An 18,583-nucleotide genomic window follows, 5' to 3' on the forward strand; every position below is an offset into this window, starting at 1 on the left:
GGATCACGCCCTGAGCCGAAGGCAGACGCTTTAACGACTGCACTACCCAGGCGCCCCGGTACACTTAGTTTAATACAAAGTCGTTGTTTCTGTAACAGTAGAAATCAAAGCAGCAACAAAGTTCAAGAACTGTGACAGAATTTCTACTCTCGCCATTCTTAATGGCAGGGAAAAATGTGAAAGGGGAATTATTTTTTTTTATTTGGATAGAAAAAGGGAAATTGCTTCCAGGCTTCTCTAGAGTCATCGATTGCACTGCCATATGCATACATAGTAGAGTCTTGGAAGCATCTTGAAAGGTGGGTCTTTGATAGGAACCCCCACCCGTGTGTTAGGCCATTTCTCAGTAGAAAGTAAAAGATGCATTCTTTTCTGCAAAGCTTCCTAGCAGCTTTTTAATTATTACAAGTTTATAAGATATTAATATAAAAATGCCTAATTTAAAAGACTACATTTGATTTCCTTACATCATTTGTATCTTTCAGATACTAAATGTTAAAGATTAAAAAAAAAAGATTAAATTTTCTCTCCTAAAATGAAAGTAGGTTTGTATTACACCTACCTACTTTGCCAAAAAGATGCCTTGGGCTTCTTAAATATCCATTTATTAATTTATTATCCATTTGAAGCGTGGGGTGGGGGTAGGGCCTAATTTTAAGTTTTACTCTGTGTCTTGACTGACTTGACAAATCATCCAAATTAATTCCTTTGTGCTCTGGGAAATATTTTCTTGTTTTCATTCCTACCAAAATAATACTAAAAGTATGTATGACAACATTATTGAATAAAACACAAATTAAAAAGTTAAGTGTTGTGGTTAGCCTTCAGCCATATCAACCAAGGCTCCAAAACTACTAGAAACCATCTAATCTGACACCTTGTTACTCATTTAAATAATGGCAACAACTGTTTGTGGCCTATTTTCATTTAAAAATAATAGGGGGGAAATGAACACTTCAGATTTCTATATTCTCACTTTGACGAGAATGAATCTGATAAAATATTTCTAAAATCGGATGTAAAGAGGTTTTCGTAGATAAGAAGTGATGCATCATGGCTAATCCTATTTTATACCCAAGTGAATGCTCATATTATCTACTTAAGAAAGAGATGAAAAAGATTTTACTTCGTTTTCTCTCAAGTCTACTTAGTGCACTGATAAGGAATAGCCCTAAAAAGTCCCAAGAAAGATGTAATACACTTTAATTTCTCTTTATTCTTCTAAATTACCAGGTAATAGCCCTTTACTACTCACACCTAAATTTAAAGCACAGCACAGAATGCTGTCCTCCTTTCTGTCTTGGGAATAGAATACAAAGAACAGTCAATAAAGAGTTACTATGGGTCACTGACTAATACTCTGGGTTAAACTGATATTTTCCAGATTTGTCAGCTCTTGTTGAGTATGAAAGTGACCACAAAACAAAGCCACTTAACAGTGAACTGACTTTACAAACAGATTGAATCTGTCCTGGAATGGAAAATTCTCTTTGCATATTTAGAGGGACTAAAACTCCTTCCCATTCCCAATAAAAATCATACAGGAAGATCGGTAGGAGAAGGAAGAGAAGAATGAAGGGGGGGGGTAGACAGAAGGGGGAATGAACCATGAGAGACTGTGGACTCTGGGAAACACACTGAGGGCTTCAGAGGGGAGGGGGGTGGGGGATTGGGATAGGCTGGTGATGGGTAGTAAGGAGGGCACATATTGCATGGTGCACTGGGTGTTATACGCAAATAATGAATTATGGAACACTGCATCAAAAACTGGGGATGTACTGTATGGTGACTAATATAACAAAATAAAAATTATAAAAAAAATTAAAAAAAACCAACTCCGTTAAAACATTCCTCTTAGCCATGATATGGAAAAATGTCCAGACAACAGTGTGTGTGTGTGTGTGTGTGTGTGTGTGTGTGTGTGTGTGTGTTTCTGCTTTTGAAACAATACAGTTCACCATTACCACTTACCTCTGTTTTCTCTGGGTCACTCCAGTTCCCATAAGCCGGATTAACAAATGCACAGTTAACGCTTCCTTTAGTCTTCCTTAAAGCACACAGGGCCATAAAAAAAGAGTAAGTATCAAAATGTAGCACAGTACATTTCCAGGTTATTATCTGGTAGACATCTTTGAGGGATACATTATCTAGCCAGCGTACTTATTTTTATGAATGTATTACCATAAGTAAAGTTATTATTATTATTTTATTTTATTTTTGCAGGACACCAAGGCAACCACATTCTTGAAAGTAAATGTAATTTGAACTCTGAATATTTAGATCCAAATAAACACAGGCAAATAAAAAGTGGCATAAATCGGTCTTAAAATTGATTTCTTAAAATATTACTTAGGTGACAAAAGGGTCTAGCATTATAAAGAACTGGTTATATGGAAAGACTACCTTAGACTTCAAAAGGGCCAAACCACCAAATCCTGAGGACTATTTTTTATGACAGTGTTTGTCATAAAGATCTATAGCAATGAGTCATTCTTTAACATTTTAAATAGCAAATTTAAATGAGTGTGTTGAAGAGTTCTTAATGTTAGTGTTTCCTTTAAATGAGTCATAAAGAGATGTGTCCTTGATAATCTCACCTGTTGGTCTAGATCTGCTTAATATACTCTGATTAACTGAATTCCTAAATGATCATTTTCTTTTTGTGCTTTACTTAATTACTTTAGAGTCCACAGACTTAGAAGACAACAGGCCCTGGGATAGTTGGTCACAACTGTTGAGAATAAAAAATGCCCACCACAGGAACAAAAAAATACAACCAGATAATTAAATATACCCCATTGAAGATTTACAGAATGGTCCCATATATGCACACACAATATACACACACACATAAGCATAATGGAGAATGGAAAACCAATTGTAGGATGATTGCCAGTGTCTTGAGAGCAGCTAGGAGGAAAAAAATATATATAATGCATGAATATTTTTTGCCTAATCAGGGTTTAATGACAATAAGTCTGTCAATAATATACCCTAACCCTCCAGGAAAAAGCAGTGGAGAGGAAACTCTGATTTGTTTTTTGAAAAGAAATAATCAGGTAATGACCTCTTATTGTCATCTACCAAAACACGTGGTGACTCCAACAGTCTAATCTGGGTAATTGTGTTTGGCTGGCAATGTGTTCTTCCTGTGGATTCAGTCTTCAAAGTTTCCTAATCTCCAATGTTTCTATACAATTGGCTTAAATATTCAATAGCTTAACCAGTTCACCTTCATTGAGCCTACGTTTTGGGTATCAATGCATAGGAACATATATAGCAGCTGTATTTATGAGTTATTATTTGAAAAAAAAATCATAGATACACTCTTAAATGATGAGGCAACAAGTATCTGTTAATTCCTTAACTATGGTGAGCACTCATGATTTGCTACATTTAGGTTGAATAAGTGGTATTTGATTATTTGCCTTTCCTTCCTCCAAGACTGGTCAATGTAAAGTTCTCAGAGTGGTAAGCTCAGTAAATGATACAGTTAGGTGCAGGCCTCGGCAAGGTTGCTCTTAGAGTTGAGAATGGATAGGGAGTTGAAGGGAAATTTCAAAATGTGTCACAATGCCAAAACAAAGGTTGGCACAGGAGAGACTGAACATCGAGGTAGGGAGTAACAAAACAAAATGGAAATTAGGAACTAGATAAAGATCAGACAAATGCAGACACAGCTCAGAAAAACTAATCTCAGCCGAAATCAGGCATGAAATCAGGAAGCAAGAGGCAATCTAAACCATAGGGCTGGATAGGACAGATGGTCCAAAGGCCAGGCAGGCAACCGGGAATTGAAGGGACAGGCTTGACAGTCAATCGGATAGAAGTGAGGTACAAGCAATACAGAAGGACTTGATGTGAAACAGTTACTTTTGGCTTTGGAGCTGGGACCCCAGATGACCTAGACCAAGACTGGCAGGCAGAGGGCAGGTAAACTGATCAGTTTTCCAGCTCTGTTAAATTCAGCTATTGGAACTGCTTTTTCTTCTGAGAGGATTTTAAGTCTTAAATAATTTTCTATTAAAATGAAAAAAAAAAAAAGACCTATAAGTGGTACACTTGGGGGATCGAGTGGGTGGCACTTAAGGTAAGAATGTGAAGTTGTAGTAAAAGAGGAGAGGGTCACAGTAGGAGTACTAGAACATGAGCAATGATAAATTCATCCTCCTTTAAATTATGTTTATTAGCAGTTGCAAACTACTTCTGTTTTTCCCATCAAAGGTATATCCCCCAATATTAGAGACCTCTGAATTGTTAGGGTTAATTTTTAATGTATTTCCTGTTTATAGTGTAAAATATTACCCCTCTTCAATAGATACTTCCATTGAGTAAATTTTTAGTGTCAACTCCATACATTTACTATTTTAAGTACTATGATATCATTTTCCATATGCATCAATTATATACAAGTTTGATATTCAGACATAAACAATTTTACTTAAAATGATAGATCCTTCTATGAGGAAAACAATCCTTCTATGTCTGTTTGACTGTGAAGTGTTCTGCCAGTTCTAAGACTGTAATGTATAATGATAAGCCTGCATTAGGCTAGAAACTACTACATTTAACTTACACTATTTGTCAATAGGCAGACGGCTCTAAAAGAGTTGAGGTTTCAAAGAATCTCACCACCAACAGGAATCAGCAATGAATTGACTTAGAAGTTTGGAATAGAGAGAAAAAAGTAGCATGGATCACATGAGCTTTCCATCCGTAACTTAATCATGCATTCACTTAAATTATTACTAAGCTCCTTAGTAATGTACAGTATGTACAGTAACTGTATAGGGTGGCAGTTGAATGGGCTGAAGTGAGAGATGTCATTACAGAACTAGGATAATTCTGATGGGAATTTCCAGTTTAAATTTAGTGAGCATATGTATAACTCTAAATGAATTCATTTCCTGGCTTATTAACTAACAAAATTGTTTTAGTGTTGATTAAAAGCATGGAAATGTTTATAATATGTATCTGAAATTATAAATGGGCAATAAAGAAAAATAAAGAATAAAACAAAAACTCATCTGTGTTACATTCAGTAAACATGATTTTGAGATAAATGTTTATTATATGTATATCTTAACAGTTTTATTGAATTATCACATACCATATACATTTACTCATTTAAATATGATTCAATCTTTAGTAATAATAACTTTATTAATTATTTTTAAAACTGGTGAATGTACACATAGAACACAAAATTTGACATTTTAACCACTTTTCACTGTATAATTCAGTGGTTTTCATTATATTCACAGTGTTATGCAACCATCACTTCTATTTACAAAATGTTTTCATCACCAGAAATAGAAACTCAGTAGCCATTAAACGATAGTTTCCCACTCTCCTCTTTTTCCAGCCCAGGGTAACCTCTGATTTACCTTCTGTCTCTATGTATTTGCCTATTCTAGGTAACTCACATAAGTAGAATTGTACAATATTTATCTTTTTGTGTCTGGCTTATTTCACTTAGTATAATGTTTTCAAGGTTCACCCATATTGTAGCATATATAAGAACTTAAGTAATTTCTATGGCTGAATAATATTCCATTGTGTGCATATGTTATACTTTGTTTACTCATTCATCTGATGATAGACACTTGAGTTGTTTTCCCCTTTTGGCTGTTGTGAATGATGTTATGAATGTTGATATATAAGTATTTGAGTTCCCATTCAGTTATATATCTTTTCATGTGCTTAGTTGCCATTTGTATATCTTTATTGAAGAAATGTCTGTAAAAGTCTGCTGCTTTTAATTGGGTTGTTTTTCTTTGTTGACTTGTAGGAGTTTTTATATATTCTGAATATTAAACTCTAATTAGCTGTATGATGTCAAATATTATCTTCTATTCTGTAGGTTGTCCTTTGATAATGTCCTTTGATAAATGAAAATTTTTGATGAAGTCCAATTTATCTTTTTGTTTTGTTTCTTGGGCTTTTGGTGTCGTATCTACGAATGCATAATTATCTTTTCACATATCTGTTGGTCATCGGTATCTCTTCTTTGGAAAAATATCTGTTCTTGTCCTCTGCCCATTTTTTAATTGGATTGTTTTTTTGATGCTGAGTTGTATAAATTCTTTGTATATTTTGGATATTAACCCCTTGTCAGATTATATCATTTGCAAATATCTTCTCCCATTCAGTAAGTGCTTTTTTGTTTTGTTGATGGTTTCCTGCACTGTGCAAAAGCTTTTATTTTGGTGTAGTGCCAATAAGCTTAATTTTGTTTTTGTTTCCCTTGCCAGAGAAGACATATCTAGAAAAAAAAAAGTTTCTATGGCTGATGTCAAAGAAGTTACTGCCTTTGTTTTCTTCTAGGACTTTCATGGTTTCAGATCTCTTATCACATGATCAGTGAAATGCAAATTAAAACCACAATGAAATATTACCAATTGTTGGTGAGGATGTGGAGAAAAAGGAACCTTTGTGCACTGTTAATGGGAATGAAGATTGGTATAGCCACTGTGAAAAAACAGTATTTATGTTCCTGAAAAAACTGAAAAAAAAATATACTTACTATATGATCCAGTAATTGCACCACTGGGTATTTACCCAAAGAAAACAAAAACACAATTTGTAAAAGTACATGCACTCCTATGTTTACTGCAGCATTCTTTACAATAGCCAAGATATGGAAGCAACCCAGCTGTCCATCCATAGATGAATAGATAAAGAAGAAGTGTGTGTGTGTGTGTGTGTGTGTGTGTATGCATATGCATACAATGGAATTATTATTTAGCTATAAAAAAGAATGAAATCTTGCTATTTGTAGCAATGTGGGACCTAAAGGGTATAACGCTAAGTGAAATAAGTTAGGTAAAAACAAATACCATATAATTTCACTCATGTGGAATTTAAGAAAACAAATAAAAAAGAGAGACAAACAATAAAAACAGACTCTTAAATACAGAGAACAAACGTGGTTGCTAGAAGGGGGTAGGGGGATAGGTAAAATAGATAAAAGGGAATTAAGAGTACAGTTATCTTGATGAGCACTGAGAAATACATTGAATTGTTGAATACCTGAAACTATTATAACACTTTAATTATACTTGAATACAAAAATAAAATGAATGCACTGTAAATACCAGATTTTGAAAATTGACTCCTATGTTTTCTTCTAAATATTTTATGATTTTAGCTCTTAAATTCAGGTCTTATATCCATTTTGAGTTAATTTTTTTGTGTGGTGTGAGGTAGGGGTTCAACTCCATTCTTTCACCTGGGGAAATCCAGCTGTCTCAGAACCATCTGTTGAAGAGACTATCCTCTCCCCATTGAATGGACTTGGTACTTTTTTCAAAAATCAATTGGTCTTAGATGTATGGGTTTATATTCAGCTTCTCATTTTTAGTCCATCAATCTATATGTATATTCATAAGCCAATACTACAGTGTTTTGTTTTCTGTAGCTTCGTGGCAAGTTTTTGTTTGTTTTTTGTTGGCTTTGTGGTAAGATTTGAAATCAGGAAGTGTGAGCTCTCCAACTTTGTCCTTTATCAAGATTGTTTTGGCTCTTTGATGCCTTTATAATTCCACATGAATTTGAGGATTTGAGGATCAGCTTTCCATTTCTGCAAAGAAGGTTGTTAGAGTTTTAATAGGGATCATGTTGAATCTGTAGATCACTTTGGGTAGCACTGACATTTTGACAATATTAAGTCTTTCAGTGAACTGGAGATGTCTTTCCATTTATTTAGGTTTTCTTTAATTTCTCTTGGTAATACTTCATAATTTTAAATATAGAAATCTTTCACCTTCCTTGTTAGATTTATTCCCAGGTATTTTATTCTTTTACATGTTACTGTCAATGTGATTGCTTTCTTAATTTCTTTCTCTGTTCATTGGTGGTTTAGGAGCACAACTGATTTTGTGTTTTGAATTTGTATCTTGCAACATTACTGAATTCAGTTATTAGCTTTAGTAGCTTTTTGTGGATTCTTTAGGATTTTCTATGATCATGTCATTTGTAAATGGAGATAGTTACATTTTTTTCTTTCCAATTTAGATGGCTTTTGTTTATTTTATCTAATTGTTCGGTTAAGGTTTCTTATCGATAAACATATTTATATCTGTCTTCTTGGGGCTAAAACCTTTACTAATATAAAACTAAATTATGGGGTGCCTAAGTGCCACAGTAGGTTAAGTGTCTGACTCGTGGTTTTGGCTCAGGTCATGATCTCAGGGTCCTGGGATCAAGCCCCAAGTCAGGCTCCGTGCCCAGTGTGGAGTCTGCTTGGGGTTCTTTCTCCCTGTGCCTCTTTCCCCTATTGTGCTTGCTTTCTCTCTCTCTCTAAAATACATAAATAAATAATTTTAAAACAAACAAAAAATACGAAAAAAAAAAACCCCTAAACAAACCCTGAATTGTAATGATAGCATATGAGGAAGATTACTGTGTTCGGTGGTTTTAGAGTCGAGTCTGATTGTCACTTAATGTGACCATCTTTGGACTAGATAGGTGAATAAACCTTTATTTAGGTCGAAAGAAAAGGTGACAGCATAAGTATCACTCTGAATGTTGAAGAGTGGCTATCAGGAAGATGACAGGAAAGAATGATAGTGCTTGAGTTGTTTCTGTTGAGAAGTCTATACTCCAAAATGAACATCTGTTTACATACATCATAAGTTTATTAATTAGTAATTGTAATCCACTTTTATAATTAGTTTTATTGGGAGTGTACTGTTTTATTTACCAAATTGCTGTTTTTGGTTATCAGTGAGTTGCTTAATTTCTTCTTGTTAACAACAGACGTGTTTTTCTCTAAGTTACTAGTACGTCATTTTGTGTGTCTGATAAATTGGTCAGGCTTCTTAGTCTAATCCACCAAACACCTTCGTCCCCACTACTATCTCAGGGGAACAAGCTGTGACAATTTTTTCTCATATTTAAAAATAGGCTTAGAAAATGCTCAGAGAAAAATGAGCTCAAAACTTTGGAACAAATTATAAAGTAAGAGGAAATACCATTTGAGAGGGCAATGCATGATGCTTCTAGGTGGACTGTATTATAAAACTCTACTATAAAAACCTGTGTGCTAAAAAGTACGGAGAACTGTACTCTCTGAAATTGAAGTAATCATAATGCAGCTATCAAGGTGATTTTAAGGGATAAACATGATTATTTACCAAAAGTATTGAAGTTTTTGTGTGTTTGTGTGTGTGTTTGTAGGAATCTGTTCTCATGCTTCCACTAATGAACTGATTTGTATATATTGTTTCTAAATGTTGAAGAATATTCTGAAGTACAAGAAATGATTGTTCTGAGTTAAGTGCCTGAAGGAAAATGATGCTCTACAAAGTGATGACTCATTTCTTAAGAAGGCAGAATGATAGAGTGTTGATGATGTTATCATCTTTTATAATTATTTAAATGCATCCAATAATTCTAGGACACACACTATGCACTAAAACATTGTGTTGGGTCTTGGACTTACAGAGTTGATCAGTATATGGTTCCTGCCTCTAGAACTTCTTTTGGATGGTGGCAGCTAATGGATTTCTGTCTCTTGGATGAAATTACATGTTTATACAATGCCTATCACAGTAGATGCCTGGTAATAGCTGAATGCTAGTCTCTTTACTTCTTTTCTTACTCGTTCCTTCTTTTGTCAAGTGTATCTTTCTTTTAAACTTTCCCTTCTTTCTCCTGACCTCAAAGCCTGGGTTCAATGAAGGGATATTGGGATAAAGAAAAATAGTAAGGAAGTATCAAATTAGTAATAATCACTGTAGTACTTTTTAATTTTTTAATATCAGTTTACTAATTTAGAGCTAGTGAGGACCTTTGCAGTCATCTTATTCGTGCCTATTTTACAGATAGGGCAACTGAGACTCTTCCCCTACTAGACCACAAGTCTTCTGGAGGGTAAAGATCATGTCTGCTTACTCTTCTATCACAGTACCTAATGCAGTGGGAATCAACTGAATATTTATGGAAAGAATAACTCAATGTATATAGTCCAAATCATTTATAATGGGACAAAATCTCCTAACTTGCTTTCTGTTCTGTTCCCTTATGCCCACTCCCACCAATATATTTCATCAATTCCCACAGAGAAAAGATAATTTTTACTATTGTTATCACGGAGCCACACTTGTATTTAGCTTTCTGTTCCACTTAGCACGAGACTTTAAGTGGGCCAGGAGCCTATTTTTGCCCTCTGTCTCTTTCTATTCTCTTTTCAGTGGATTAAGTGCCAGCCCAGATGAATAGCTTGGGGGCTTCCCTGAAGATGAGAGGAAAAGAATAGGTATGCCCTTCTATTTCTTCTGTTACATAGAAACTGAAAAAATATGATTGGAGAAAAAAACAATTTAGTACAAATATCTTACAATTTTTGAAAAGTAAAGGTCTGAGTTCCTCATATCTCACGTATCTCTGAAAAATGAGAGTTATGAAACAACCATGTATAAATATAAGGATCTTGAAATAAATTTTCAGGCAATGAAGTATTTGATTTGTTACTGTTGGGGAAAAATGTTTTCTAACCATGAAAGTACATGTGCCATTTTTTTTTAAAGGATACATCTCAGTTATGAAAAACAGTCATTTTAGTGGTGGAGATAGAATTCATTTATTTTGGGAGTCATGCCCGTTACGTTAAATTTTGCTTAGCCTGATTAATGGTAAATCTGGGGTGTCCCGGAGAAGTAAATCTCAATTCCACTCTCCCTGTTTCCACCTCTGTCATTTAGGACTCTTCGATTTGGTTTTTCCTAATGTTTCTAGTCCTAAGACTTTGTTAGTATGCTTCAGCCTTTCGGAGTGTGCTAATCTTTCAGATGAAAGGAAAATATATTATACAATCTTAATAAAAATAAAGTATTCCTGGGTTTCCACTTTTATTCTTCTATTTTTAATGTTCATTAAACATATTTCTGTTGAGATCGTTTTTAAGAAAAAATTGTTTCTTAACCAGGGTACTACTAATTTTTTTCTGTCCCATCATAAAGATTAATGAATGATCATTTTTGTTTTTTGCTTCCTGATTTTAGATTTGATGCACTATATTTCCTTTTTTTAAGTTTTTTTTTTTAATTCATTTTTGAGAGAGAGCAAGAGCAAGCATCATGGTGGGGGGGGGCAGAGGGAGAAGCAGACTCCCCACTGAGCAGGGAGTGCACATGTCATCTAGATCTCAGGACCTGGGGATCATGACCCTAGCTGAAGGCAGACGCTTCCCTGACTGAGCTCCCCGGGTGCCCGATGCACTGTGTTTCCTATGCAGTTGTCAGAGTCATGTGATTCACATGTATCATCTTTTTTTCTTTTCTCTAAGCCTTAAACAAGTTTTATTTTACACCTTGTCTCTGTTCATTTCCAGTCCAAATTTTAGCCTGTTTGAATAAACCTTTTTTAAGGATAATTGTTACAAATTATAAAATTTAGACCTTATTTTGTTCATTTTTTATCTTTCAGCTTGCAAAGATAAGTACAACAGAAGAATATAAGTAAGAAGGAGATAGGAAGTTGAAGAAAGGAATTCTGAAAACTGGAAAATAGAGCCAGAGGTAGTGAAATGGGACAGTACATGAAATGAGAGTCTATATATTTACTAAATGAAGAACATAGCTTTGACTTTAAGATTCTTAAATTTGAATTTAAGCAGGACAATCAGTTAAATAGGTAGAACTTTCAAAAAGAAACAAAGCAGGTGCTTAGTAGCACATCTCCAACTCAGGAGAGAAGACATGTATGTGTCCATCCTCTTAGTGTAATCTAGGCTAAAAGAGCAACAAGTCCTCACAACACTATTTTAGGACAGGGCATGGTGGGTTTCACTAGGTTGTTTCAGTTAATATTTTTCCAAAATATCAGACTGAGTGACAAAGTGTGCTTCAATAAAAACTATCCAGGAGAAGGTGGTGGCAAGGAGGGTGATGGATTTTATGGAACCCTTGAAGCACAACAGTGCCTAGGAGAATTTGATTTCAGGAGAATTTTCATATGTTTGTGTTTATTATAAAAAAGTAAACACCAAGATTACAATTTGTAGTAGGTATTACAGAGCAGACATTAAATCTGTTATAAGAATGTATAGGTAGAGTAAAATCATATAACATCATAAGGCATTCTAAGAATAAATTGAGTCTATTAAATCAACTTTTCTCATTGAATGTATGCTCCTGTAAAATACTTTATAATCTGAATACTGCTAAAGAAAAAAAGGGAAAAAACCACGAGGACATACTCAGCTATAGAATAGTCTGTATTTCTAGCAAGATATTGACTTTTTTTTTTTTTTTTTTAAGAAGTAAATCTGGGGCGGGGGAAGAAGAAAGAAAAGAACCAAGCCAATTTTAAAAAGCAGGGATAAATTAGGGGGGAATGTCCGTGACCTCAAGTTTTCATTTCCAAGTCCTTAAGGAACAAGCTGAACTAAATGTTTGGGTGAAAAAGTTCAGAAAGGATTGGGTTTGCAAACATAACCAGAAATGCCACAAAAAGGAGAGGAAAGGATTAATCATCTGGGGTCACAAAACCAAACAACTGGGACACTGAATTTTGCTAAACTCATTCACATGACATGGCAACTGCCATATTTTTCTCCTACTCTTTTCAGGCAGGAAATAAATATCACTGACTACAAAACCTGTCACTGTTTAATGCGATCTTGCTGTGGCAGAGTGCCTAAATAGGAACATACCCAGGAATATGGATGCAATTAGTGTGAATAAGCTGACCCAGGTTCCTGTAGCTTAACCTTAGGGAGACCCCATGCTGCCAATGTGAGCATAGTCTCTACTCTGGCTTCTCATCTGAGTGCAGTGTTAGCACATTCACAACTGCCTAACAGGAACCAGATGCAGAGCTGGAGTCTCTTTGGAAATATATCTGATAGCACACTTTGAAAATCTTTCTTGACCTAGTAAAATTACTAGGAGTCAATCTTTAGAAAATAATTAGAGAGGAAGACAAAGATTTATATAGAAAGAGGCTCATCACAAATTATTGGTAATAATGAAAAATTAGATACAACTTCAATGTCTAATAATAGGATAATGGTTAAATGATGATACATGTACTTGAGAGAACATTAAATAGCCCTTTCATGTAACGCTAGAAAGAATATTAAGTGGTTTAAGGGCAGTGTTTCTCAAAGTGTGGTCTGTGGAGTGCTGGAGGTCCTAAGACCTCTTCAGGGGTGTACAAATTCAAAACTAGTCTCGTAGTAGTGATAATAACAAGAGCCATTGGTAAAAGACTCATTCAAATGCAAGCTAATGAATTTTTATTTTAACAAACTTTTTCAATGTGTTGCTATTTGCACTGATGTTGCAAATGCAGTGATGGTTAAAACTGTCGGTACCTTAGCAGGAAACAAGACAGTGGTACCCAGCTGTATGTTACATTCTTCACCACCATGCATCTCTAGTAAATTGTTTGACAAGTCAGTTTCATTTCAAAATGACCTTGTTGAAGCAACAAAATTGATTATATTAAATCTCAACTGTTCATGCAAGGTTTTTATAATATTCTGAGAACTATGCATAAAGCACTTTTATGCCATATTGAAGTGCATATTGTCTTGTGGAAAAGCACTGCAAGACTGGGTTGCATGCTAAACTAACCACTTTTTTCATGGAACAACATTTTTTTTTTTTTTTTTTTTTAAAGAATGACAGTTTGTGGTTATTCAGACTGGGGCATTTGGCAGACATTTTACTAAAAACAAGAAAGGATGATGATATCAGAGAAAACACCCGACAATAGCTCTTGCTAATGATAAAATTTGAACTTTCAAACAAAAGTCAGAATTCTGAAAAACTGGTATTTTCCATCATGGGCACAACAGCTTCCCAATGTTTTAAAGACTTGTCTGATGAAAATTTTTTTATGTTGCATAATGAAATGTTTCAACATTTGAGAAGCTACATACTTAACAATTTTCTAAATGAAAAATGCGGGATGCTACAGAATCACACATGGGTAAATGGTCACATTCATAGTGCTAGATAGACCAATGAATTTTTCATGTAACAGTGCAAAAACTCCACTGATAGGGTTTCAGATTCCACATTACAACTACACTTTACCACAGTGCCAAGTTTTGGTATAGTAAAAAAAGATCCATGATTACCTGAAAAGCTATGAAAATATATCTCCCTTTTCAAAATATTTACCTATGTAAGTTGAATTTTCTTTATATACTTCAATCAAAACAATATATTGCAGTGTTTTTAATGCAAAAGTAGATAAAATCTAGTGCTGGCTCTCACTAAAATTTTCTTTTAGTTTGAATACCTCCGTTTTACTGAGCATTCTGGTTTCAAATAGGACTAAATACTCATTTACCTAGCAGGAAACAAGACATACTTTTCAATAAGTTTTTGCTCTCTCTTCTAAAGAGATTGTGCTATCTCTGTATTCTTTTCCTTCCCCCTATAAATGTGATGCCATAAAGTGCTACAATAAAGGTCATTTTTCATAAAATGGTAGGTATATTATATATAATATATAAAATTCCGTTTTATAATATGTATTTTTCTTAAAATGTAATGATTTATTATTTTAAAATGATACATATAATTTAAAATACTTCTCAATTTTAATTTTTAACACAAGTTTTGATAGCTATGAACCACATAAAAAAGTTCTTTGTGGTTCTCAATAATGTTTAATTATGTAAAAGTATCTTGAGAGTAAAAAACTTGAGAGTGATCAGCATAGGGAAAAAAGAAAATTCATTGGTAGACAACGCAAATTTCAAGATGCAAGCATGTGTTTATGTGTGTGCACATTGATAAAAGTTTAGAAGATACATAAAACGGTAATAGTATATACCTCTTGATGGTGACATTAAAGGTGATTTTGAATTCTTTTCTGGCACTTTGTTGTATTTCCTGATTTATCCTCTTTAAGTTGTTGTGTATTAGAATCTTGGGCGAGGTGAGATGGTTTTATAGTTGGGAAACTATCAGGAGGCCTTACCCCTGCTTGAGCTCCACACCATCCAGCCCCAACCCCTGGTAAATCATTTGCCTAAAAGATAAGATCTGCCTCCCTCACCAGTTTTTCCTTATTGCCCTCTTTTAGCACTTCTTCCCACAGTTGGTCAGCCTTGCTGCACTGCTTAACAGTTGTTGGATAGGCTATGCTTTTTCATAAATCCTGCTTTTGCTCTTAAAGTCACTCTTCATTGGTCAGAACCTTTGCTAGCTGCGGAGCCAGATAAACTTCTCTTCTTTCTATTCTACTGTGCATGGTGCATTTTACTATCAGGGCATACAGCACTTTTTAAATTGAAATGAAATATTTTTCCATGTAAATTGCTCTATATGAAAACTCTCTCTAATTTCCTTATTGAATTCTCTTAGACACATAATCTGTTTGATTGAAACTGATTGCAGTGTTGAAGTTAATTATCAGTCTTCATCATTTCCCTTAGCGATCACCTAGCAACTTGCTGCTTTTTAAATTTTTTTAGACAATTTAAAATTTACAACACTATATGAAAATCTGTGTCAAAAAATGGACTTATTTTATTATGACTCATGAGTTTCCACAAATTTTTAAAAATATATTTTGATTTATTAATATATATAGTTAAAGCTCTCTTGGATCTATCAATAAATTTAGCTAATAATATTTAAAAAATTGAAAAAAAAAACAAAATTGCATTTTCCTGTCTTAAAACAACCGCTCTTAAAAACACGTTTAGAAATTATAAGCACCCGAGCACACAATTAGCATTCTATGTAGATTTCTTACATTTCTACATTCTGTGTAGATTTCCCTGTTAATTCCTAGTAAGTTTACCATCATTTTTTCTTACATTACCTATATTTTAGTCACACTAACCATGGTGTTCTCTGTCACAGCTTGTGCCTTTACACTTTGTGACGTTCTTCCTCCTTTTCATCTAGTGGATTTCAGTCCATGAATTCAGACTTGACTGATGGAACACATCCTTATGAAATCCTTCTTCAACCTCTCCATCATATTATTCACACCTCTGAATCAAAGTCAGCCTCTTCTTTACCTGTGTTTCTCCATTGCTGTGCAGGAAGTGACTGTATGTGCTTAATATATGCTTGTTGAAGAACTGGTATTATTTGCTTTTCTGTATGTCTTCTTCACCAGAGTATAAATTATTATTTATATTCTCATCTTTAGCACAGTGCCTACCACAAAATAGGTGCTTATTAAATGTTTGCCAACAAATACATGAATGGATTGCTATGAGTTTATGATTTATGGGTTTCTTTTATAAAGATGAATATAAGCTAGTCTTTTATATTCTGTTGTCATTCTGTCCTTTGATTCATTAGTGAGCTAGAAATTTTAACACAGTAAACAGATTGTTGAACTTGTAGGAATATCCCTGAGGATGCTTTAAGGAGAAATTGTGTGAAATATGATTCGAAAGTAGAAAAGAATCTCTCAGGAAGATAGCAAAGCAGTTATTGAAGAAAAATTAGGAAACTGATCCCATCCTCCCTTCTCCCAAATTTCCCACCCTTTAGTAACTCCTAATGAAGGAAAACACTTAGCATCCTGATTCTCCAAAGGTGCTGAATGTGTTTGCTGCATACCATGGGAGAGCAATATGATTTACAATACACCGCCCCCCCCATCTGTACTGCTCTCCTGTCCTTCCTCATTTAAACAGGTTACTTCTTTCAAGGAGCAACTCTGATTTCTTGGACATGAGGACGCACATGTAACATAATGTCTTCTTGCTATGTAAGATTTATAATAAACGGAAGATGCTGAAAAGGTCCTTGAATCCTGACCTGGGAACTATTTCTGCTACATAGTCACCTGTATTAATATGGTAAAATATCTATCTTCAGATCAAATAATTAGAACATGGGGCTGTTATACAGTAAAGTGCTCTTCATAAGTTTTACATAGATTTTATTTCTTAGATTATTTGGAGTCTATATCCAGTGACCATAAATTTGAAACAACTTGGGATGGTTAGTAACTGCAACATATACACTTACACCAATGAAGCTTGCATTATTCAAGACTTGTATTTCTCATACATTGCATATAAACTGTTTTTGTTTAGTCAGTATCTTAAATGACCGGAGAATTAAAGAAGGACTTGATATTTAGTAAAAGTTGCAAATCATTTAGAAATTCACGTGAAATTTCTAATTTTGTTCCTTTGAGAAATATATTACTTTCTTGAAAAGATTTCATCTATACAGTCACTTACAAATTACTTCTTGAAGAAAATAGAATGAGAGTAATAACATAAGTAAAATTGTTAATCAGATTATCAGACAGATTGATAAGATTAGGTGTCAGTTGCCAGGCAATGTTTTCAGAAACTTCAGGGCAAAATCTGTCACAAAGATGGACATCTAAATTAAATAGTCTAGTATGAGGACAGTATTGAGAGTGGACACAATTACTTTTTCAACTAAATTCAATTTCTTAAAATGCCCAGGCTTTTGGATGTTCACTTTCTTCCATAGATTTTGAATGCTTATACTTGTAGGTTTTTGGTATCCTCTCATGTTCGACGGTATTATAGGATTTAAGCTTCTGATTATAGACTGATTTTGTAGCCCATCATGGATCCCATTAATGAGTGTGCAAAGTTTCATATATGTAGGCATCATTTGGTATTCCTTTATTTGCTTTCAGCCTCCACAGAATTAATGAAAATCGGTCAAGCTGGATGGAATTTCTTCAGGAATACCCAACAATGATATCTCAACGTTTAGAGTCACCTGTGAGGATTCTAGTATAAATAACTTCTGGAGCATTAAGGCAAGTAAAATATTGCTTTGGAATATAAAAAGCTCATTTGGGTTCCAACATCCTATTGTAGATAGTTTGAAAATTCAATATAATAAAATATTTACTCAGATGAATTCCTAGTTACTGTTTGTTGAATTTAGGAATATAAATACGAATAGAGCAAAGATCCTGCCATCAAGAGGCTTCAGCGTCTGTTATGGGAGACATCAAACCAAAGGTCAGTGTGATGAGTGAAAAACAAGGCTGAGAAAAAAGTGCTTTGGAAGCTCAGGAGGGGTTACTTCTGCCCAACGTGACCTGGGAAGATTCACAGACGACACCACTTTTGTGGTTAGCCTTTGAAAGTCTTCTTTTATTATACTTTATTTCTATGATAAAGGAAGAAATAAACCTAGCATTTCTGGAAATTTCCCCTATATTCCTTTGACCAGTAAGTTCTTGGCCATTATGGTCTGGAAAGACGGCAGTTGGTATCACTTATTTTATGTCTTGGGTATATTTAGCCCATAGAACCTCAACTCAAAGATTTTTATATATTATTGCAAATTTACAGATACCAACCATTTGACTCTTCATCTGCCCTATATATTATTTATGTAATGCACAGTTTGTGTTAGGCAAGATACAAGACAAACAAAGAATGCTGTCCCTGCTTTCCAGGGATTGGAATTATGAGTGAGTTACAGATATTGCTGTGTTTAACCATCAGTCTGTCGTTTGGTCAAGACTACCATACAGGTAGCTTTGCCAGGTGTCTAGTCTAATACTGAATTGTAATTTAGGAACTTTTTTTTTTTAAAATAAGCATTAACTATCGCAGAGAATTTGTAATGCGAATGTAAAGGTAGATTAC

At 34.3% G+C, this 18,583-nt stretch overlaps 1 protein-coding gene across 4 annotated transcripts in view; it reads right to left on the minus strand.

Moving 5' to 3' along the window:
- Positions 1-18,583, minus strand: part of LOC123785611 (MAM and LDL-receptor class A domain-containing protein 1) — a 660,266-nt gene that overhangs the window by 3,865 nt on the left and 637,818 nt on the right. For all 4 annotated transcript variants that reach the window (XM_087857640.1, XM_087857642.1, XM_087857641.1 and 1 more), the window contains one exon: positions 1,972-2,047. In XM_087857640.1, the coding sequence (XP_087713766.1) occupies positions 1,972-2,047 (76 nt within the window). The remainder of the gene's footprint in view (positions 1-1,971; positions 2,048-18,583) is intronic.

The sequence above is a fragment of the Ursus americanus genome, chromosome 31, assembly GCF_024610735.1.
Source record: "Ursus americanus isolate L20-20 chromosome 31, mUrsAme1.1.p, whole genome shotgun sequence".
Lineage (NCBI taxonomy): Eukaryota > Metazoa > Chordata > Mammalia > Carnivora > Ursidae > Ursus > Ursus americanus.